We start from the raw sequence: 24,304 nt of genomic DNA, 5'->3' as shown, positions 1-24,304 counted from the left end.
GACAGATGGAGTAAGGGGAGCAAAAGTCCATATGTATGGCCTGCTCCCTTCACAGCTTTAATTGTTCTCTGAGTTGTAGCTATGTCACGCACTTAATTCGATTATCGGGTCATAGATTTAGAGCTGGAAAGGAGCTCAAAGAAGTCATTGAGTCCAACTGCTTTTACAGATGAGGAAACCCAGGTACAGAGCTTCTAATTGCCTGATGTGAGATTTGAACCCAGAACTTTTATGTGCAAGGCAGTGTGCTTGGCTTAGCATGGTGGCTTTCAAAGTAGTCCAGGGACCTGTGGTGGGGTTCCCCAAGACCCTTTCAGGGGGACTCTGCAAGGTCAAAACTCTTCCATAATAATTCCCAGAGGTTTTAATTTTTAATATGATAAATATTGAAAGTTGAAACCTTCATAAAGAAAAGTTCTTTGAGGGCTCCTCAATGATTTTTGAAATTATAAAGGGTTCCCGAGAGCTAAAAGTTTGAGAATCAGTGGCTTAGGGGATACAAAAATGAACACAGCCCCTGCTCTCCAGGGGATTGTAATCTTATCAGAAGTGAGTGAGAAGTGACTTTTCTGAGATCTTCACAAAGAAACATGAAGGTAGAATTTGATAGTCAGAAATGAGAGATCCAGACGAAAGAGGGAACTTTGTGGAAGGTTGACTCCTTTGAGTCTCTTTGGGGTGAGGGCAGTCAGAGAAGGCTGTGAGAGGTGGTAGGTAACTCATGAGCTTAGTCTTCAAGGAAAGGAAGGCCTAGCATACGGGATGACCACACACATTCACGGTGGTGGGACAAAAGAGGGCTGTGTAGAGGGGGGCAGTGAACAAACATGTAAGTGCCTACTGTGTGCCATGGGCTGGGCTTATCAGTTTTCAAATGATCTCGTTTGAAAGAAAGAAAGATAATGGTGTCCCAAAGCAGCTTCCTTATTTGGGCAATAGTCTCTACCATGGGAGCCATTTGTTCAGGGTAGTTTTTGTTTTCATCCCATGGCATTATGATTTAGTTTTGTCTTAAGTGACACCTCACTTCTCTACCCCTTATACCCTTTAGTTCATTTACCAAGACCAGGAGAGGAGCAGGAGCCATGTCTCCCCTCTGCTCTTCCCCTTCAGTTCCCAGGGTTATGAAAAGGATGGTCTCGTGTGAACTTTAAACTAACTTTAATGATATTTTTTGATAAAGGAGGCTTCTTCTGTTATCAGTTTAACTCATTTTTTCTTAATCCCTAAACCAAGAGATGATTTTTAAAGAACATGAATTAGAAGCGAGTATGCATCCTAGGCAGCTAGATGGTACAGTGGATAGAGCTTCAAGACCAGGGTGAGGAAGACGTTCAAATCTGGCCTCAGACACTTACTAGCTGTGTGACCCTGGGCAAGTCACTGAACCCTGTTTGCCTCAGTTTCCTCATCTGTAAAGTGAGCTGGAGAAAGAAATGGCAAAGCATTCCAACATCTCTGCCAAGAAAACCCCAAATGGAGTCACAAAGAGTTAGTCATGACTGAACAGCAAATGTATCTTAGAGTTGCCTACTCAGCACATTGAGGATTTGTGAAACAGCCCTCTGGTTCCTTTCTCGTATATATTTAGAAAATATAGTTCTAAGAGGATTAAAAAAAACCCAACAAAACCATTTCCTTATAATAACTTTACGTTCCCTTAAAAACTCATAGAACTTTGTCATGGAGGAATTCTGAATTGAGAATGAAAGGTGCTTTTCAGCAGACAGTATAATACTAAGTATGGCTCTTTTTTTTTTGTATTAACCTCATACTTTTTTGGAGTATTATTGTGTCCAACTCTTGGCAAAGATAACTGGAGTGGTTTGTCATTTTCTTCTCCAGCTCATTTTATAGATGAGGAAACTGAGGCTAACAGAATTAAGTGACTTGCCCAGGCTCACATAGCTAAATGTCTGAAGTCAGATTTAAACTCGGGTCCTCCTGACTCTAGAGCGTGCACTCTATCTACTGTGCCACCCAGCTGCCCTTCCTTCAGATGACACTTGAGCTGAGCTTTTCTTGTGGTTGTTAAGTTATTTTGGTTTGCCCTTTCCTTCTTCAGCTCACTTTACAGATGAGGAAACTGAGGCAAATGTGATGAAGTGACTTGCTTAGGGTTACACAGCTAGTGGCTGGATTTGAACTCATGAAATGAGTCTTCCTGATTCCAAGCCCAGTGCTCGATACACTTTGCCACATAGTTGCCCTGCCTACTGCTAGATTACCCAGATGGAAGATTCAGTATCTTTTGTCTTTGCATTGGTTAAGGCAACATTAGATTTCCCCACCTTTTTCAGGTCAATAAATTTCGGCACTTCTGACTGATCAGATACTGGCCGAAGATAGACATAAGGGGTAATGCAAAGGCATTTTACAAGGGGAAATAGAAATATCCCATTTGATAACTCATAATGTAGAACTTGTTTGGAGGAAGTAGACAGGTGCTTTGATTACATTTGAGTAAGGGAAAATGCTTTGATTACATCTGAACATCCAAAGATTCTGAGCCAAATTGGACCAACATCAGTCAGACCTTTGACTTTTTCCAGATGTAAAATACAGCAGTTAGTGGACCAGGGGGCAGAGGAGGGGTTAACCTTGGAAAGCAAAGAGACACAGCGAGGCCTGCTAACGTGAAGCAGTGGTACTAAGTGTTTTCCAGAACAAACCAGAAGCAGCCCATCACTTTTGAAATTTAACTGAGGCAAGTCAAAGAGGTTTCCTTTTCTCCATTTAGGAAACCAGTGGGTTTATCTTTGCTCTTTCCACAGGTACTTGTGGAGAGGAGGGTTCAACTTTGATAGCATTGGTTTTTCACAAATAGGGGTCTTAACTTTTATTGTCTTCCTCAGTTTGGAACCTCTTCCCTTGACAGGTAACTGCTGGGATCTTGTTGCCTTACATACTGCCTGCCCTGGAGAACCTCCAGGAGTCAGAACATTAGAGTTGAAATGTTCTGACCCTTGGTGCGTGCAACCTTAATTTTAGCTTTTTTTCCCTACCCAAAAAAGTGGAAATGAAAGCAATAGCGGGTCACCTGTCACTGGGATGAGGTGGACATGTAAGCATAGGCCCTTTGCAAATTCAGTTATTTGCCATGAATTTACAGAAAGTCAGAAATCATCTTTTATGTAAAAAGAGTGAGCGTGTGTACAAATGTGTAGAGGTATAAATAGCTGATCTTTTGGGGGGGTAACTTTTGACCTATATTTTCTAAGCAAAGATGCTTTTTAAAGAGAGTGGTTTTGTAAAGATGGTAAGCTATATATCTCCAAGTATGTACTTTTAATATCTCTTGTTCCTACTTATTGACAGTAGATTTAATTTGCTTCTAAACTAGGGAAATAAATCTGCCTCAGAAGCCTAGTGGCCTAAAGTTCATGAACCCCTCTGTGTTGGGCAACCAAAGCCATCTCTGAGGATATTTTAGAGTACCTTACCACTTCATACACTTTTCCAGTGGGGGGGGGGAGTCAGAGAGGTCTGAGATGACCTGAAAACAAAGCGACCGGGTCACAGAAGCCACAGCTGGTGGTTATTTTCTGGGTTGGGGAAGTACTTGTTTGCTTTTTCTTAAGCTTCATCTCTTCAAGCCTTTTCTTTGGTTTCTTTTTTTCCCCTTGCCCAGGGAAGGTCGGTTTCTTTAACAACCTTTTATCGAACGGCAAGAAACATCATGAACATGTGTTTCGGTAAAGAGCCTGCCGCAGCTGAAATAGAGGTGAGGTGAATGGCCAACTCCGTAGAGGTTTGTGGGTTGCTGTGTTCCTCTTGAGGGGTGATGGGAAAAACTACATCTGCCTCTGACTTGCTTCATAATTTGGATCATCTTGAGAGGAATGCTTTTTCAGGTCCACCTTGGTGAGCTGGGTTTGTGTAAGTGGGCTTGGAGATAAGCTCTCATGTTCCACTGACCTCAGATGGGTTCCAAATTGGGAGCCAAACATGGTATAGTGAAATTCAGAATATTGTTCAGTTGGCTTCTGGTTTTTATCCATACAGTTTGGGCACGTTGGGGTTAAATGGGAAGAGTGGGAAAGTGGAGACTACAGGCTGATGTGAGGAGCAGAATTGCTTCCTCTGTCTCATGGTTAGATTTTCCCCCACATTCCATTCTCAGAGTGAATGCATCATGCAAGAGATCACTTGGAATCCCTTGATATTGTGTGTGTGTGTGTGTGTGTGTGTGTGTGTGTGTGTGTGTGTACACATACGTACACATATACTTTATGGGCCTGGCAGATTTCCATTTTTGTGCATCGGCCAAATCTGTTCTTTGAGTTAGTGTGAGTTTAAAAAGACAGTAAGCAGTCTTTCCTTATACCAATTAGGGATGTCTGTATGTTAAGCTCTTCAAGGACAGAGACCACGTCTGTTTACCTTACTTCATTGAGTGCCTAGCATGGCAAATAGGCGCTTTGTAATGCCTTTGATCATGAGGAAGTTCACTGGTACTGGGATATTATGGCTGACTTTATTAGTCGTCTAAGGGAATTACATTAGAATCTAGAATTACATTAGAATCAGAGCACTGCCTCTCCCCCAACTATTTCAGACAGTTAAAGGAAAGCACCAGGCAAGGAACTAGAGTTCATTTTGTCCTTCGTCTCTGCTTTTGAAGCAGAAAAGACTGAGAAGCATCTTTTAGTACCTTTATTATGTCTCATGCCTGGGGAGATGGCAGCTTCCTCCTTCCTCTCTAGGTGGAGGCTGAACAGGGATATGGCTTCCAATCTTGCACCTGCAATGTACTACCCATATTGTGACCTTGAGATAGTCACTTGACCTTTATGAGCTTGTTTCTTCCATCTGTTAAGTGGATGTCCTCCAAAAGTATAGTGTCTCTAAGGTGACTTCTACATGCACCTCTTATGGTCCTCAACCCTAGATATTCCATATCCAGTAGGAATTAAGTGTGCTACAGTTTTGGCTTTGGCACTGGTTTTAAATTCAGGGTTTTTGCATGAAAACTTGAAAATTATTCCCACAAATGAGCTTTTCAGAGGTTAAAAAACAAAACAAAACCATGTTGGCTGAGAAGACATTGGATAGCATTTCCCTGTTTCCAGTGCCTGTCACAGGGATGATGTAACTAATGGCATCAGCTTATTTTTCATTTTAAAAAAAGAAGTAGCCAAATAAAGTCTTTTAACTGTTGCCTGAATATTTGGATGCCAGCCGGTTTCTTTAAGACAGGGCACCTGGGCCACACTCCCAGTTTGCTTTTCACTTTGGCCTTATGTGCAATTGAGGTTATGAGAATGCCTTTTGAATGCCACACAATTTGGGCCCCGTCTGTGTCTTGGGACACAAATCCATGTTCCCCATTCTTGGCACTGAGGGTGCCATACGGCTCTGGTTAGTAAGCTGGAGCTTATACTGCCTCACGCCCCATCAACCAAATTGTCAATTGAGTCCTGATTCTGGAACACATATGGCTGGTGAGAGAGGGAGAGTTAACGCCATCACAGCTCATCTTTCAGATCTCAGGTGGCATTTGTGGTGCTGATGTTGGGGTGGGGGTGGGGGAAGTAATTGAGATTTGTTAGCACTGCAAATTTGAGTGGCAAGTCATTGTGTTTGAGGGGTTGGAGGTGGAATTAGGATAACAGTGAAATCATTTAATGGTGTTGATGGGGGAGGAATTGCATTAAAACCCACAATACTGATGTTTAAGAATTAAGAATGGTGGCTTACGGGTCGTTCTCCTTGTTTTTTGGGGTTTTTTTTCCCCCTCTCCAACCTGCCCACTTTACTTGGAAAGTAGAGGATGTAAGAGATACTAAAACAGTTTTAGTCTGCATCCTTTCAACTTGTGTGTGTCTTGGCTTTTCCAGGGAGTCGAGTTTTTTTCTTGGCTCCAAATTTCTAGAGATGTCGGGGCAGCTAGATGGTGCAGTGGATAGAGCACCAGCCCTGAAGTCAGGAGGACCTGAGTTCAAATCTGGCCTCAGACCAAACACTTGACACGTACTAGGTGTGTGACCCTGGGCAAGTCACTTAACCCCAAATGCCTAAAAAGTAAAAACAAAAAACCCCAACAAATTTCTAGAATATCTACTACTTTTAAAATTAATCTTTATTGATGACTTTCCTTTTTATATCACTTATGTTTCCCCCTTTATTCTCCCCAGTACCCCTTCCCAAAGTGCCATTTACAACAGAGAATAAAAAGAATAAGGCCAAAAAAAAATTCAGTAGTGTTGATAGTTATATGTGATGTTCCATACCCATATATCAATCTCTACCACTTTTAACACTGACTGGAGTCTTTATCTCCTGCCTCCATTTTAATTCAGAACAAAGCAATATTGTTGATTATAATGCAATTTCTCCCCCCTCAACCATAGCATTAAATGGTTTCACAATGATCCTGTCCCACCCCCATACCACCCAGGTATGTGGGTACCAAGACTTGGGAACGTACAGCATCGGAAAATTTGGGTGAGGAAACCTGCCATTATTAGAACTGATTCAGTTTGAATCAAGTTCAGGTTTCTACTATATTCTGTATGTCTCATACAATGAATTTGGATCTTTAAGGAAAAAAGTGCTGATGTCTATTTTGCCAAATAAAAGATACTCTTTAATAAATAACCCTACAAATCCCCATTCTGCAAGATACATTTTATGAAGCAGCCAAGCCAAAGAACACATCACTTTCCACTTTGACTCTAGTGGCTTTTTACTTAGTTCTCCCTCTTTTTTTTTCTTTAAATTCTGTAAAACTAATTAACATATCACGTACTTCTAATATTATATGCAGCATTCTATACCTCTGTTCCCTCACCTCTACGAAGAGTTAGGAGGCACTTTCTTTACTTTTCTGTGAAAGCTATTTTGTCATTTTCATGCTGCAGCATTATTTTTAATTCTTGGTTTTTTTCCCATTTCTGTTATTGTAATTATTGTATGTTACATTTTCTTGGTTTTATTTACTTCACTTTCCATTTGTTCGCACAAGTCTTTCCAGGCCTCTCTGTATTCATCCACTTCATTATTTCTTTCCTTCTTTCTTTCTTTCTTTTTTTTTTTTTTTTGCTTTTAGGCAATTGGGGTTAAGTGACTTGCCCAGGGTCACACAGCTAGTACGTGTCAAGTGTTTGGTCTGAGGCTGGATTTGAACTCAGGTCCTCCTGACTTCAGGGCCGGTGCTCTATCCACTCCGCCACCTAGCTGCCCCTCACTTCGTTATTTCTTAAGTCATGTTAATATTCCATTATGTTCACATACCATAATTTTTTTAGCCCTTCCCCAATTAATGGACATTTACTTGGTTTCTTTGCTACCATTGAAAGTGTTGCTCTAAATATTTTGTCTTCTCTTTAACAAGATATTCATGCACTTGACACTATTAAAATGACTTTAAGTTCAATTTTACATTGCAGTATCAAGTTTAAATTATAGTCACTTCCATAAAGGGCATTAACATCTAGCAGATGCATTTGATATTTTCATCCTATATTATCTTGCCAAGTTTATGGAAGGTGATGTTGATCCTCTGGCATGATAATTTCAAACAAACAAAAAAAGTCAAATGTGGGGAAAACTGAACATACACCTCAAAGATGGTGTGTTTAGCATCTCTCTTCCATTAGGATAGTGCTTCATACTCATTAATATATGGAGTATGTGCTGGGTTATGTTCTTCACAGATGATTATCTGAGGGCTTTGTGATTGACCATCAACTGATGTCTCTATTATATACATATATTTTTAGATTTTGTATCAAAAAATGTAAGGTTTGGCATTTTTGCTTTGAATTTAGGAGCCAATTACTTGTTCTACTTTCAAAGAAGCACAGAAGGAAAAAACAGTGTCATGTTATTATCAGCCATTGGTTTCTCACACAGACCAGCCCACAAATTATAATTATCTCAAATCTGCAGAAGGATTTCACGGGATCTCCTGTAAAGCCTCAGGGAGGGACCACTAGGGCAGGGAACCTCTGGGCTCTTGGACAGCATGAGTATAAGTAGCAGCCCCAGTAATTCAGCCCTCATCAAGCACTTGAAGGAAGTAGAATATGAGCCTAAACTGGATCAGGCAAAATTTCCAGAGGAGCTTTGTGTCATCATAAAAGCAAAATGTGAAAAGTTGTACAAGATGAGGCTGTGTAATGTTTGCCGATCCATTGTTATGGAGATCTTAAATGTAAAATTGCTTTTAAAATGTTCTCTGATGATCAGACATGCAAGGCCTATGTTGGAAGTAAAGTGTTAATTCTGTATATGTCAAAACAAGCAAACCAATAAATCCGCCATGTAAAATACAAATACTGAGCTACTAATCTAGCTGTCTTTTTCTGTTCTCTTATAAGGAAATAACAACAACAAAAAAAAACTCCTGGATCTGTTCCTGTGGGCCATCTTTGACATTCTGAATGTTACTGCACAGCTTCCATGCACTGCTTGTGCCCCCCTCACACTTTCCTCTGTTTCTGTTTTTGCTTGCAGCAAGAGTACTGGAAGTTAGTGGAACAAAAAGAATGCCATGTAGCAGTGCATTGTGGGAAAGTGGATACCAACACGCATGGAAGTGGATTCCCAGTGGGAAAATCAGAACCATTTTCAAGGTGCAGTTAAGTTTTCTTCCTGTGTTATTCTGATGCAATTTTAAGACTGTTCTGTATCCTGAAGCTTGTCCCAAGGCAAGCACTTTTCTCATGCTCTAGTGGAGCGTAGGCTCCATGAGGGTGGGAAATGCTTTTTCCTTGTCTTTGTGTCCCCAGCACCTGGATATGGTGCCTTGCCCATAAACAGATATGGGAAGGACTGGTGACTTCATCGAAGTGGGGGCCTCCCAGTGTGGGAACTCCTTCTGCTGTCGCAGATAACTCACCTAGGGTGTGTAGTACCTAAATCTTAGTGAGCTGAAGTATTGGCAAATACAAAAAATTGAGGAGTTCGGTCTTCTTGAGTCCAAACCCAGGATCTAACCCCTCTGTTATGTTGCCTGGAACACAGTTCATGCCTGTTAACAAGTGCTTTTGAAGTGACTGGCCTGGAAGAAGGCTGGACGGCCTGGAGCTTTTAGGTTTCTGTAAAAACCCTGGTGTACACATTTGACTTGATCTCTGTGATTTCCTTGGACAGGCATGGGTGGAATCTGACAGTCCTTCCCAATAATACAGGCTCCATCCTGCGTCACCTTGGTGCTGTTCCTGGTAAGCTAGATTCCTTTCTTGATGTTGTTTGGGCTGTGTCTGCCGTCGGGGCAGCCCTCCAGTAGGCTCTCCCAGCTTGACATGGAGAACAGCTGTGCTTCCACAATGAAGTGTTCCCACAGCGGAGAGAAGTCTATCCAAAGGCCGATCTAAATAAATTATTAAGGGGGTAGAGGGATAACATTTAGAGAGCTGACCTTAAAAGTATTGCCACAGATTCTACTGACAACGGGGGGAGGAGGAGGGATTTGATGAAAATGTATAAATTAATGAAGCATGAGGTATGGATGGGAGCTTGTACCTGAAATTGTTTATCAAATCCTGAAATTCTAGAACTCTTGGAGAAATGGAGGTTGGGAAATACTTTAAAGCAGGGATTTTTTTTAAACCAGGGATTGGAGTGAGTGGGAGGTGGGGGTGTATCTGTGAACTTAAAAAAAAAACCTCAAAACCTTTTGTTCCTTGATGATTGTATTTTATTGTAATCCTATGCATTTTATTTTTTGCATTAAAAAAAAATTGAAGAGTCCGTTGGCTTTATCTGACCGCCCAAGGATTCATTAAAAAAAAAAAGGTTGAGAACCTTTGCTTTAAAAATTGAAATGGGTATTTTAAGATGAAACCAAGGTAGTGTGTTCTCTTTTTTATATACATACATACATACGTATATATACACACACACACAAACACACACACACCCCTATATACACATACACATGTACATACATACACGTGTGTGTGTGTGTAATTTCTCTACTTCATAAAAAAGTAGTTTTTCTGACTGATTCCCCACCCCCTTCTTCCTTCCCCATTATTTACTTTTTCTTTTCTTTCTCTCAGAAGCATAGTGTAACTTGTTTGTTGTTACCATGACACATTTCCTCTTATTCTAAATGATGTTTTTTGAATGTCTTTTGTCTACATCTAAGTCACTTCTCACCCTTTCTCATGGCAAAACAAAGCGGGGAGAGTCCTGTTGCAGCAAGAAACCTTGTCTGATACTGTACAGTGTTTTGTCCCAGTATTCCCCCCAACTCACTGTGAAATTTTATGGCAATTCATATAAAGATTTATTTCCAACCCTTATGTTTTAGGAGTGACAATTCCCTGGCTAAATATTGGCATGGTCTTTTCTACCTCATGCTGGTCTCGAGACCAAAATCACCTTCCATACATTGACTACTTACACACTGGTGCTGATTGTATTTGGTGAGTATATCTGGCCCCTGCCTCCCCTATTTTTCTGTAGCCTTCTGTGGGCTCTGGGCAGCATAGCACATCTTACCCTCCGAAGCGTCTGACATGCAGGTTCATCTGTGCAGGAGGTTTCCTAGTGAGTAGATCTCTACCTTACTTTAGGTTTGATTCTTCATATTATATCTGTGGTCTCCCAGCACCATTCTGACACCTCATCAGGTAGCTGAGCTGGAGTTTTGGGGGCTGAGATAGATTTTTGTATCCTATTATAAATCTCCATAGATTTAGAACCATAGAGATGAGTTCTCTGTATATTTCGTTGGAGTAGATGGGTGAGCCTGGGTTAAGAACTTCTGATTGTTTCCCTTTCTTTTCTTTGTGCTGCTTGGTCTTCAGAGATCTGCTTTTAAGGTCTTAAAAGGTCTGCAGGCGAAGCAGACCCCAGAAGAGCTGTATTTCAGTAGTAGCGAAGTTTCCTATGTCTTTAATGGTGCTACAACATAAAAGTATGAAAACACACTCTCCAGCAGTTGGCATTCTCCTTACCCACTAGATGGTTGCTGTCTTGTAGAAATAGGTTAGTGGCTATTTTTTAGCGTGGTTTTTAAGAGCCCAGTTCTTTGTAGCCCTGGTGCAGTGATTGCCCAGAGTTTACTTAATTCTTGGTCCTGGGGAACCTCTGTTTCTTACTTAGAAGAGGTGAGTGTGTTCCCAGCATTGCCCCACCAGCCCACCCAGGTGTTTGTGTGGCTGCACGTTCAGAGTCTCCGTCACTGGCTGCTGTCATCATTCAGGGTCTGCCACGATGAATGCTGAGGAGGAGGTTTGGGCTTTTGCTTGTGTGTTTGTTCATCAGTGGCAGATGGAAAATCATTGCAGATAGGTGTTTTTAATATATGCGCGTGCCCTGTGCCGTCTTATATTCTTACCGTTGACCAGTCTACACATTGTTCCACGGGAACTATGTTATCTTAATGGGCTGATTAAACAGTCTTTAAAAACAAACAAACAAAACTAAAAGTAATCTTCCAAGGAGCTAGTGTCTCTGGGAAATCATTTTCCTACTTTTCCTTATGGGGCTGCATCAATATAGAGTCAGATGACATGGGAGCCAGGGACATTTTCAGAAGACAGTATAGAACCACCCTTTGGCCTTCTACAGCTGAGAAAGGAAAAAAAGAAAGATGTGATCAGAGTATTTTATGGCGTGTGGTTTTGCTTGAAACATGTGATTTTGGTTAGAAACATGATGTTTAAATCACAGATCAGTAACAGAAAATGTTGGAGTTAAAATAACATTAAAAAAAAGTTTAAGCACGGCGACTGGATACTCTCTTCACTCAGCAACTGAAACTGAATAGGACCCTTATGAATAATGATGTCATCACAAGCACCTAAGAATGGCTCAGGTCGGCAGGTTGCCACATGGCCCTTTTAAAACTTGGAATCTGTCAGAAAGGCCTGTCCAGTGAGTGGGTTAAAAGAAGAGAATCCAAAACCTAGTGTAAGCATTACACGTTTTCTTCCTTGAATCTCAGAAGCTGTTGAAGTGTCCTGAAAGGGACCTGGGGAGACAAGAAATGGACTTTCTGACGAGGGCCATGGTCCTTCTACTTGGCGGGCCCAGCAGCAGTTCCATTTGCTTCGGCTTAATCCGCTATCTAAAAGCACAGCCACTGTCAAAGTAGACAGCAGGTTTCTTTCCTGTGTTGGGGCCGCACTCCTTTTCCCATCGGGAGCCAGTGCAAATAGATCTTTGTACCCCAACGCTCCTCAGCCTGTTCCTGCTGATGCTCTGGGTGTGGTGATGTTTTTATTTGAGGCTTATTAACATTCCTTGTTCAAGTTCACCCTTTCACCTCTGCCTCTGCTGTGGGGGTGGGGGGTGTTTCCATTCTTTCAAAACAAAACATTAGAAAGTTTTGAGGTTTTTGTTTTGGTTATTTTTGTTGTGTTCAGAATTTACAAAGCAAAAAGTGTCATATTGGTGATTTACAACAATTTAGAGACTGGCTGCTGGACAGAGCGCTTCATCATCATAAAGGGAATGGGCATCTGTGTACAAAGAGTGAATTGTTAGCACAAGGCTTGTTCTGGTGACACCTCTCTGCAGTGGTCAATGACTTTGTTCTGTGAAGTTTCACAGCTTCATAACTGAAGCATAACTCAGCATTCAAGGCCCTCTGCAGTCTGACTCTGCAGCATTTTCTCTCATTACTCCCATATAGAAAACCTCTGTGTTATTACTTATTACCTTTATATACCATGTACATTCTGTTGAGGTGGCACAGTAGATAAGGTGCTGGATTGTGGAATCAGGAAGACCTGAACTCACATTAGGCCTCAGACACTTAGTAGGTTTGTCACTTGGAGGAAATCATTTAACTTTTGCCTGCCTCAGTTTCCTTAGCTGTAAAATGGGGATGATAATAATAGTACCTAGCTCCCAAGGTTTTTGTGAGAATCAAATGAGATACTTGTAAAGTGCTTTGCAAACCTGGAATGCTATAAAGTGCTGTTACACTCAGATCATGATATTATTATCTCTGCACTTCTGGATATGCTGTTTATACCTGAAATTCCTATCTTCAAGGCCCCCATTTAGCCTTTCCCAGCCCCGGTAGCCATAGCAGTCTTCTTTCCTCCAAACTCTTGTAGTCTTCCTTGTGTCCATCACCAGTTTGGCACAATCAGATTGTTTATAGTTACTTCTAATGTCTCTTTCCTTTTTCCCTAAATAGATTATTGGTCTCTTGCCTGTGAGGATGTAAGTGTAGACTGGAGGTTTCAAACAGGCCAAATGTAATTGAGAAATGCTTTTAAAAATACAACATAGGTAATGTTAATTTGTGGTTTTCTAAGTCAATATGGGCCCTCAGGGCTCTGTTTCTATTTCAGTTTGACACCACTGTTGTTTGCCTATACACAAAATGCTTTACACATACTTTTAATTTTTTGAGCTGCAGTAGGAAGTGGGGGGGGGGTTTCCTCCCACACTTTGAGAGTTCACGGTCTTGTTCCGTTTTCTTTTAGCCAGAAAGGTGTGTCTCCCACAGAGCCTTCTCATAAGTTTTTATTTGCTAGGCTCTCTTTACTTTTCCCTGGAACTGCATCTCATTCTCTCTGACAACACTCTTACTACTTTCCCTACCCAAGTTTTAGAGGGGAAAAGTGAGTTTTAGAGCTTAGAGCAAGATAGAAATGCGATTTAATTGAAATACAGTGTAATGTTGTGGAAAGACTGCTGAGCTCAGAGACCAGGGTCCTTGTCTCTCAGCAATGGCCCTTTTCAAGCTGTGAGACCATAGATGAGTACTGACCTCCCTTTCTCCATCATAGAAGGAGGTGAGAGAAATTTGAATAAAGGGTCTATCTTACTGTTGGTTGTTGCCTGGAAAATGCCTTTTATTTTGAATATAAAATCTGAAAGCATAATAATATGAATTGTGCGTTTCCTTCTTTTTGACAAAACCCCCTCAGAGATATTCCTAAGCTGTGTAGGCTGATCTTTCACGAACTCCTATTTGTGGCATTTCAGAGCTTCCTCAGATCTAATTGGAGTTGGCCCCAGGAGTTAATCCTGGATGGGATGGTGAGGCACCTTGAGTTTTCCATATATGACAGCCCCACCCCTGGACCACTTGCCTTCTCTTAAGTGTTTGTGATCTCATCTATTGCAGGCAAAGCCTAGAACTTTGAGCCTGGGCTTAGCCAAGAACTGAAGGAGGTAGAATTGGAGAGTTTACAGAGGCTGCTTGAACCTACGGATGTGTCTGTTTCTGATTTATAGGCGTTTTTTAACATCTGTTTTGAGTTTGAAAGCTTTTTGGCTTGCAGTGTGGGTCAGATATACATAAAAGATGAGCAATTGGAATCACTCGTGGGGCTGTGGCTTGGCTGAGTGCTTGGTGGAAGCCACTGAGATAGTCCTCTGGGAATTTATGGCATTGCTGTGTGAAATGGGCCTGGGAGCTACGAGAATGAATTACCCAATCCTATATTTTGTGGATCATGTGTAGCTCAGCTCATACATCTGACTGTAGCATTGTGTCCAAACAGTCCCCCTGCTCCCTGTGTTTTGAGGCAACTTTCCAGAAGAACTTGTTTTTGATTTCTTGTCTATACATTCAGCACAGGATAAATGGGGCTGGGCCTTGGGACAAAAGTTTGGGAATGCCAATTAAATGCTGTGATAAAGTCTTTTCTCTCTCTCTCTCTCTCTCTCTCTCTCTCTCTCTCTCTCTCTGTCTCTCTCTCTCTGTCTCTCTGTCTCTCTCTCTCTCTCTCTCTCTCTCTCTCTCTCTCTCTCCCTGTCTCTCCCTGTCTCTCCCTGTCTCTCTGTCCCTTTCACTCTCTCTCTCAGGTATTGCATTCCTGCTGAGGAAGAGAACAAACTCGAAGACGTGGTACATACCCTGTTGCAAGCCAATGGCACACCAGGGCTGGAAATGCTTGAAAGTAACGTAATGGTACGTGCTATCCCCACAAAATATTCCTTTTTTTTGTACTGGGGGAGATGTTAGGTCTTTATTAAATTCACAGTTTTTGTTTTAAATTTCTCTCTCAAAAACAAATGAGAGTACAAAACTGCTAAAACCTCAAGGTCCAAAACAAAAGTGTCCTTTGGAATGAAGGAAAAATAAGCAAGCAGAAGGATTTCTCTCTTGTTGCACGAGACAAAAGACTGACTTGTGTCAAGGGGATCCTTTCGAAAACTTGGGAATTGAAGGTTCTTGGTTTCATATTTCTCTTATTTTGTAAACCTTGGCAGTTAAAGTACCTGGTCGTTCTCTGTAAGGCTGTTTAGGGTTGAGTTTTCTGACCAGCTTCATTAACTGCATTTTACTCCCATCTGCCTTTCTCTTCTGTTCTCCTCTCTGTCATACCCAGGTACTTGTGCTGTAGGTGTTAGGTAGTACATCAGTGAATAATGCTGGGTTGGGGGCATAGAGGAAGATGCCAGGGGACTGATGATTTTCCCTTTTAACCCATTTCCAGAAAGCAGTAGGGGATGATGATGAGTTTTTACTACTTTTCCTGATAACTTCTGTTGCAAGTCTTGCTTCCTAAACTTATTTCCATTCTTCCTGATTTCAGAGGGGGAACTTTCCTAAGATGGGGAATACTGAAGAGAACCCTACCTTGTTCTCTAAAGCTACTGCCTCCTGTGCAAGAAGGCCACTTGGCCAGCCAGGTTCATTCATGCCCTGGTACAGAACTTTTTTTTTTGTCACACACCTAGTGTGAGGAAAAACACATAGTGAGGGAACTGGTGCGTCACCTCTCCAGGCCGCGAGCCAGTGTTGTCCGAGAGATCTTTGGGTGGAATAGATACATGAGGAAATCTTTGGATCCCCAGACAGAGCAGAATTATGGAGGGGCAGCATGGGATGTGAGTGGGATTTTGGAGAATCAGGGTCCAAGGAAAGTCAGATTTTGATATCCCTTTATATTTGTTTTGGTGAACTGAATTAAACGCATAAACTTGCAAACAGTACAGACTTTAACAGGTAGAATGGAAGTAGTCTTCATTCTGGTACCTTCGCTTTGTTAATTATTTCCTATTTATGCTCCGATAGCTTGCTTTGTATATATTTGTTGGTATGTTGTCTTCCTCTTTTAGGTTGTAAGCTCCTTGAGGGCAGGTCTTTTTGTATCCCCAGTGCTTTGCACAGTGTCTGGCACATAGTAGCTGCTTAGTAAATGTTGATTGATTGATATTTGTTGCCATCCTTAAGCCTGTAGCAGTAAAACCTTACTGGCATTTTGAGAAAATTTGTTTTCTTAAAATAAGAAACCAAAATTTTCTCTCTAAACTGTAACCCACTGAGGCCTTTGGAGGACTACAGGTCTTCTCCATTCTCTCTCCTCTAGGCAGAGGCAAGGGCTGCTCTCCACACTACCCCCTAAGGAGATATGATAGGTATCCATTTTTAAAGACCTCCTGGGAAGTAGATTTCACTCCTGAGCCACCTTGGTTTTCCTCTCCCTGTCAGAGGTTGAAAGTCATCATTAGCATTTTAAAGAAGCGTCCCAGAAGATTCACTCAGACTGGCCACCAGTGTTTGCTTTGTTAGCCCAGCCTGGTGAGAATAACTTTGTTTCAGGGAGTTACATGCCTTCTCTCATTTTTTTCCTCCCTCCCTCTCTCCCTTCCTTCTTGAAGAAATCTTCACTGCTTTCCTCTTTGCTTCTCCCTAGATCTCCCCAGAGGTGCTGTGCAAAGAGGGGATCAAGGTGCACCGTACTGTACAGCAAAGCGGCCAGTTCGTCGTCTGTTTTCCAGGCTCCTTTGTGTCCAAAGTGTGCTGTGGCTACAGTGTTTCTGAAACTGTGCACTTTGCTACCACCCAGTGGACAAGTATGGGTTTTGAAACGGCCAAGGTACAGAGTGACGCTTAAAATGGACTCACGACCAGATTCTCTTATCTGTTCCTCTCGTTTTTCTTCCCCTCCGTATGTGTATTTATATGCAGGTCAATATCCCCTCAAATACTATGGAAGACTTCAAACTAACCATTCTCCCAAAAGAAGATTCTTTTGCGCATTTAAAAAAAAGAAGAAGAAAACAAGATTCTTTGGGTTCTAGAACCCTGGCTTCTCTTGGTTTAAGGCTGAATTCTTGGTATAACTTAAGCACCATGTAGTTTGAAGAGACCACAGTGTTATAATGATTATGTTGCAGCCTCTCAAATCATCTCTTAAGATAAATACAAAATGCTGTCTTTGGCATTGAAAGCTCTTTATAAGCCAGACCCCTCTTGCCTTGCCATCCTTCTTACACCCTACTCCCTGACACGTACTCTTTTGATCCGGGGACACTGGCCTCTGGGTGTTCCACTAGTAAGACATTCCATCGATCTGCTGCAGGCATTCTCTCTGGCTAGAAGCACTCTCTATTCTCTGCTCTGCAGAGTGGCCTTCCTGGCTTCCTTTAAGTCCCAACTAGAACCCCATCTTTTACAGGAAGCCTTTCCTAACCCCTCTTAATTCCAGTGCCTTCCTGCTGTTAAACATGTCCTGTTTATCCTGTATGTAGCTTGCTTTGTGTTTATTTGTGTGCTTCTTGTCTTCCCCATTTGATTGTGAGCTCCTTGAGGGCAGGAACTGTGTTTTGCCTATTTTGTATCTCCAGCACTTAGCATAGTGCCTGGTGCATAGCAGGTGCTTAATAAATATTGATGGACTGATTGATCCTCAGGGAACAATCTGTGGGAAAGCCTTTTCGTGTTTGATATTTTAGTATTTTAGAGCAGTAGTAGTAGGCTTCTGCAGTGATGTGGTTTTACAAAACTAAAGCATAGGTCTATTAATTCTAGGTCATATTCTTTCCCACTGGAAATGTTCATTTGAAAAATTAAATCTATCCCTTTTTAATTCTTTACATTAACCCCAATTGCACTTCTAGTTTGTATTTCTGCCAATTCACTTTAAATAAAAAGTCCCATTATCCCTAAATCTTTCCTGCCATATTTAAAGTACCCTTTTCCTTTAAAAAATCAAAAAACAAAAAAAAAACCAAAAACACCACCCTGCAACTCCAAAAATCACACCATATAAACTGATACAGACCCATATTTACCCAATTGTTTCTTTTAGGAGATGAAGCGTCGCCACATAGCCAAGCCATTCTCAATGGAGAAGTTACTCTACCAGATTGCAACAGCAGAAGCAAAAAAGGAAAATGGTCCCACCCTCAGTACCATCTCCGCCCTTCTGGATGAGCTCAGGTAACCTCGCCGGGAGGGTCTTCTCCTTTGCCTCTGGAGTCCCTTAGAGTGGTGCAGGGGCTAGAGGGCGATGAGTGACGTGCCAGTTGATCCGAAGCATGTGAGCTGCTGTGGGGCCAGCCTTCCTGCAGCACAGCTGTATGAGGGCACCAACCCCACCTAGAGTGTGCCAGAAGCCAAGATTCCTTCATGTGTGAAATCCCTGACTCCTGATACCATCAGGACACCATTGGAACACCAAGGTTGGCCTTGGGGGTTTGTTCCCAAGGTGATGATAGATTTTTACTGTGATGGAACTCTTTTTTTCCTCTTTCCTTTTTCTTTTTGGCGGTAGGAGTCAGAATTTCCTGATAGCACCCAAGATGTTAATCCTCTATGAAGGAATGAATGGAATGTTGGCCCTTAACCCCTTGGCACCACTAGGCTTTGGCACTCTTGTTTATGATGGATATTTCAAAAGGGGAAAGAGATGCATGGCATCAAGGGGTCAGCACTGTGTGTAGTAGAAAGTGAAAAAATCCTAGGGAAGGTGAACAGACCTCATGGTTATGCCTGTGTCTGCAAAATGCTGGGCCACTTGTCCTGACATTAACACACCCTGCACGGTTTGTGCTCATACCAACTCCTGGTGATCTGACTCAGCTTTCTTATGCCACAGTGGAATAAGGGGCTCCCTTTGGAGTTGCACAGTTAAGGCTGAGCAAATCCAAAGGGCAGACATTAAAGTTAAATAAATCAGGTGAGAATGTGACTGTGTTGCTTGGCTTCCTGTGTAACCCTTTTCTCTTTTCCCCTACTATGTAGCATCGCTGTCTCTCTCTCAAGGGGGAGACACAGCTGGTTAGTGCTGATCGGTAGACAATGGATTTGGACAGGTGTCAAGCGAACATTTGCTGATGAAATCTACAAATAGTTTGTTAAATCCAAGCATTGATATGAAGTTAAAAAGGAGGAAGGGAAAAAAAACCCTAACTTATTTGTACATGTGTTTATTAAATGTTGTGTTAGAGCAAATCAGGTTTATCATATTAACTTTGAAAGCTTGGGGGAAAAGACAGGCCACTTGACTGAATGAGGACTTTCTAATGGATGTGTGGCTTTCTCTTATTTTTGGACAGGGATACAGAGCTTAGGCAACGAAGGCAGCTTTTCGAAGCAGGCCTCCATTCGTCCGCACGCTATGGCAGCCATGACAGCAACAGCTCAGTGACGGATGGGAAGAAAAAGCCTCGAAAGTGGCTGCAGTTAGAGACGTCAGAGAGGCGGTGTCAGATCTGTCAGCACCTGTGCTACCTTTCCATGGTGAGGACGCCAGCCCCAGGCATCCCCAGCCTTCATTTCTCCCTGGCTGCTGAGCTCTGGGCTGCTGGTGTCCTCTGCTGATTTCATGGTTTGGAATCTTAAACTACCAATCCTTTCGTTCCTTTCTCATTGACTCAAGTTTGCATATTTCTGGGGCTCTGAGCTAGACCTTTCCTCACCTTAAATCACTCTCATTTCTTCCACTGTAGATAACCTTACCTTCTACTTTACTAGTAACTTAGTGGCCAGTCAACAAGTTTATTCAACTTCTTTTTGGTCTTAAAAGGTGGCATTTTCCTTCTCTCAGGTGACCTTGCTTCATCAGTCACAAAAATGGTGAGCTCCCCTTCATGTAAATGTTCAATCAGCAGGTGCATGTTGGCCTATTAGGGACATTGTTATAGGGGATTTCTGTGTTGGTTTAGAAGCTGGCCCTGATGACAGTCTCCTTTGGCTCTTGAGATTCTGTCATTTTTCCAATCAGTAAATATAATGGTCTATTCTCTGTCCTCATCCTCCTGAATCTTGGTAGAACTTGACACTGACTGCCTCTTATTGAAATTTCCTTCCCTTGGTGCCTGGCTTTCTCCTTCTCTGTTCCCTTATTCTTTGCCATCCTGGTTTCTTTTCTTTTTTTCTTTCATGTTGCTAAGGAGTCAGCTTTTGGGGGTTGTGTGTGTTATGTGTGTGTATATATCTGTGCATGCACATGCACATGCTCTATCCTTTCTCTAGCAAGCAGCTAGTCCTGTATTGCCAGCATTTCATGCAGCTGATTGCCAAGCCTGTGTCTTAAGCTCTAGCCTTTTTTCTCAGCTACACTCCCATTTCTTGAATGGCCTGCATTTCCAGTTCATCAGTATCCTTACAACTGCACAAATCTGATTGGTAATTCTATCTCTGCCTCGATTTGTAACAATAGCCCACATTTCTCTAGTGCTTCTAAGGGCTTTCTTCACAACAAGTAAACAGGTGCTTTCCTCTGGGAGGGTAGGTGGTTGAAAAACTTAGCATTCCTATTGTACAGATAAGGAAATTGTGATGTAGAAGGTGTAAGTGACCTCTGAGGGCAAATAAGGAGGAAGTAGAGACAGTGGACTTGAACCCATGGCTTGTACCTCTAAGCCCAGTGAGCTTTCTAGTACATCACTCTCTGTGCCTTTTAACTTTTTAGGCTGGTTAGGTAAGGAATTGATTCCTTCATTTGAAGAGATGAGGGAAAAGTGCTTTGCCTTCCACATCTCTCAATTCTCCCATTTCTTCTCGAACTTCTTGGTTGAAACATTAGGAAAACGGGAGGAGCTGGTGATTTTTAATCAGTCCATGTTCAGTGGGGCCTAACAAAGGGCTAATAGGTATCTTTGAAGAGTCAGATGAGACTTTGGGATGAGCTTGTAATATCCAGATAGTAGATGAGGGTATATCCTTTAACCTTCTGGTTCAGTCGATCTAAGCCTTTTTAGCGTAGGAAGACATATCATGGCTCATCTTGTGGAGTAAAACTTAGATCAAACGCAAATAGAAACAGATGCCGCCAACCATCTATTGACTTGGAAAGCCATAAATTCACATTATTTTCAATTTTGTTACACATTTCCCAATCAGATTTCAAAGTGGTTCCATATTGCACATGCAATATGTATGTGCATGTGTCATGTGTATGAGTGAGTGTGACAAATGGATTATTTTAAAAATCATTGCCAGGGGCATAATTTCTTTTGGGATACCTAGAATCTAACCCTTTCTGTTCCTGGCAACTTTTTTCCTCAAATCTCAGAACTGGACAAGAACCATAAATGGTCATTTAGGCTGATCCATTTCTGAATGATAATCCCCTCTAAAATATTCACAGGAGTTCATCAGACCTCAGTCTGAGATAACTTACTGCTTCCTAAAGCAGCGTGTACCACTTTGGCCACCTCTAATTGTTTGGAATTTTTGCCTTTGATTACCCATGATTTTGCCTCTTGGAGACTTCAGTCTATTGATTCTAGCAAAAAAAAAAAAAGGATAAAAAATGGTCCACATGGTCATCTTTCAAACTTTTGAGGATGGTTTGTGTTTTTTCTAAACCTTTTCTTTTCAGGGTTATGTATCCTCAGGTTTGTCAACCAGTCCTTAAATGGCATGATTTCCTCTGAATGTACTGAAATGTAATGCTCAAAACTAATAGTGATGTTGCAGGTGCATCCTAATCAGGGCGGAATGTGATGGGTCTTCTGCCTACTCCATGCCTCTGTTATAATACATCCTCAGATTGCATTATTGTTTTGGGATAATTATGACATAGTTTTGAACACATGATTTATAGCTTTATGTAACTCACTCAGAAGTCAGGTGTTTTTGTTTTGTTTGTTTTTTCATATAGTCTGTTTTTAGACAAGTTTTTCACGTAGTCTGTTTTTAGACAAGTTTTTCTGTATGCCATTGATCTTTTTCCTCTTGAACCCAAGTATAAGGTTTTATATTCATCCATATTAAATTTTATCTTAATAGATTTGGCCCGTTTTTCTAACCTGTTACTTTTAGGAAGTCCCAGTTGTTATTCAAAATACTAATTATCTTCCTATTCATCTAGAAAATAATATGTATTTCCTTAATATATCAAATCATTAATTTAAAATGCTAACAAGAACAGGGCCAAGGAGAGAGGGGTTTAAACATATGCATGCAGTCTTGTAAAAAAAATCCTGCTTGCATGTGAGCTTTCCTAGACAAAAGTCACCAGTCTTCTGAGGATTACCTCCAATGATAAAATATAAAAGTCACATTGATTTCATCAAAGGAGCTGATGTCCAGGGACCTGTGGGCTTCATTGCAGTCCTTTGGAGATGATGCCCAGGACAGTGTAAGAAATTTTTTTTTCCAGTTTAAAATAACTCCTGGGTATTATCGCCTTCCATTTGGAATTGAACCCAGCTTACAGGATGATTTGGCACCCACTGCAGTGCCTTGCATGTAGTAGGTACTCAGTTTGTTGACTGAATACTTGTCATGATGGGCATGGATAGAAAACAAGCAGTAAGTTGGCAGTTAAACTTCTTGGGAAGGTCTGGGGCTAGCATTCTTCTTTCCTTGCGTGTTACACAAACGCTCTGCACTCATTCATCCTGCACCTTCCTAAGATGGGGAAATGGTTTGGGAATGGGGTTGGAAGGAGTGGACAAGGGAATAAATTGTAAGTCAGTGTGGTATGAATGATAGGATTATAGATTTAGAGCAGATAGGGACCGTACGGGCTTTCTGGTCTCTCCCCCCCATTTACAAAGGAGGAAAACTGAGGTTCAGAGAAGTTGTGACTTGCAAGGGTCAGCCAGCTAAGTGACAGAGGACACTCTGGGGTTTGTTTTTTTTTGTTGTTGTTGTTGTTGTTTGGGCAGTGGGGGTTAAGTGACTTGCCCAGGGTCACACAGCTAGTAAGTGTTGCGTGTCTGAGGCTAAATTTGAACTCAGGTCCTTCTGAATCCAGGGCTGTTGCTCTATCCACTGTGCCACCTAGCTACCCCCAACATGACAGAGGGCACTCTGAATCCAGGTCTTCCTGACTCCAAGTATAACATTGTCCATGACCCACGATCCCAAGATCCCCCTCAGTGGTGGGAAGAACTCTCTCCTAGGAGTCACTGGTAGATAATAGTGACCTGGCTTCTGGCCCCAGAGCTTCCATTTCCTTATTGTCTGACCTTGACCAGTTTACTTACCTTCTGTGACCCTGTGTTCTCATCTGTCAAGAGGGGATGATGTCTTTCTTGCCCATATCATCACTGTCTTGGGTGGCTCCGTACAATTATAATTAGAGGCACTTTTTAAATTGTAAAGGGATTATTGGTATTGCATGGGGGTTGCATAGGGTATATGGATGCAGGTCCAGCAGATACTGCCCTTAGATTCAGAGCTGTCTCCTGATAGCACCTTCTTTCACTTAACCTCCTCTTCACAACATGATCTGGTTCTCTCCTACCTTTCAGGTTGTACAAGAAAATGAAAATGTCGTCTTCTGCCTGGAGTGTGCACTACGCCACGTGGAGAAGCAGAAATCCTGTCGGGGACTGAAACTGATGTACCGCTATGACGAGGTCGGTAGTCGGCAGCTTGTGTTCTGCGGGCTTCTGTTGCCCCCTTAGAAGGAGGGCTGCAGGTGTGGGAATCTGCTCCATCTGGGGGCCCCTTTGCATATCTGCGTGATGCTTGTGGATGGGGTGGAAATGAGACCCATGCCCAGGAGGAACAGTCGGCAGCCTACTGTTGCGTCACTGGGGAGCAGTGGTATATCACTAGAGAGATCACAATGCAGGCTAATTGAAAACTGACTTCAACATACTCTCCTATTAACTTCATAGGAAGACTTTCTCTTTTTAAGTGTTGAGCCTCGATGTGGCCCTAGTTTTGGGCTGTGATAATAATGACTCATGGTAATTCCAAGCATTTCCTATCCAGGTGGGTTCTAGGATGATCTTTAGGAGTTTGGGAGGGAATGTGCAGTAGGGTGTTGTGTGGCCATTGAAGTGTGGGATTGTTCACCAGAATCCCCAAGTTGAAATCTCAGTTCTGCCCCTCACTACCTGAGACCTTGGTCTTGGTACGTCCCTTCCCTGGGCTCAGTCTCTTCATCTGGAAATTGATGGGGTTGGGCTAGATGACCTCCCGTTCTAAATCTGTGGTCTTCTGATGGCTGTGACCCTTTTGGGCCTCAGCTCAATTTTAAAGTGACTGATTTGGACTCGGTGACCTGTCCAGTTCTAAGGCTGTGTGTATTTCTGGGCCCTCTAGTCCTACCTTTCTCTGCGGCTGATATGGCCTCTCCGCTGGCCCTGGCAGAGATGGTCTGTGGTACAAAAAACAAGAATGTAGGGCTGATGCTCAGGAGTTTGGGTTCTGGTCCTGACTGCCCATTACTAGCTGGGC

At 42.1% G+C, this 24,304-nt stretch overlaps 1 protein-coding gene across 4 annotated transcripts in view; it reads left to right on the top strand.

Moving 5' to 3' along the window:
• Positions 1-24,304, top strand: part of JARID2 (jumonji and AT-rich interaction domain containing 2) — a 334,127-nt gene that overhangs the window by 294,858 nt on the left and 14,965 nt on the right. For all 4 annotated transcript variants that reach the window (XM_020986790.2, XM_078153580.1, XM_020986792.2 and 1 more), the window contains 9 exons: positions 3,632-3,724; positions 8,461-8,579; positions 9,100-9,170; positions 10,265-10,379; positions 14,731-14,836; positions 16,569-16,751; positions 17,967-18,097; positions 19,216-19,399; positions 23,368-23,475. In XM_020986790.2, coding sequence (XP_020842449.1) covers positions 3,632-3,724; positions 8,461-8,579; positions 9,100-9,170; positions 10,265-10,379; positions 14,731-14,836; positions 16,569-16,751; positions 17,967-18,097; positions 19,216-19,399; positions 23,368-23,475 — 1,110 coding nt within the window. The remainder of the gene's footprint in view (positions 1-3,631; positions 3,725-8,460; positions 8,580-9,099; positions 9,171-10,264; positions 10,380-14,730; positions 14,837-16,568; positions 16,752-17,966; positions 18,098-19,215; positions 19,400-23,367; positions 23,476-24,304) is intronic.

This window comes from Phascolarctos cinereus, unplaced genomic scaffold (assembly GCF_003287225.1).
Source record: "Phascolarctos cinereus isolate Bilbo 61053 unplaced genomic scaffold, phaCin_HiC Scaffold_4;HRSCAF=312, whole genome shotgun sequence".
Taxonomy (NCBI): Eukaryota; Metazoa; Chordata; class Mammalia; order Diprotodontia; family Phascolarctidae; genus Phascolarctos; species Phascolarctos cinereus.
The sequence above is the reverse complement of the archived record's forward strand: the minus strand, read 5'-3'. Positions and strand labels throughout refer to the sequence as shown.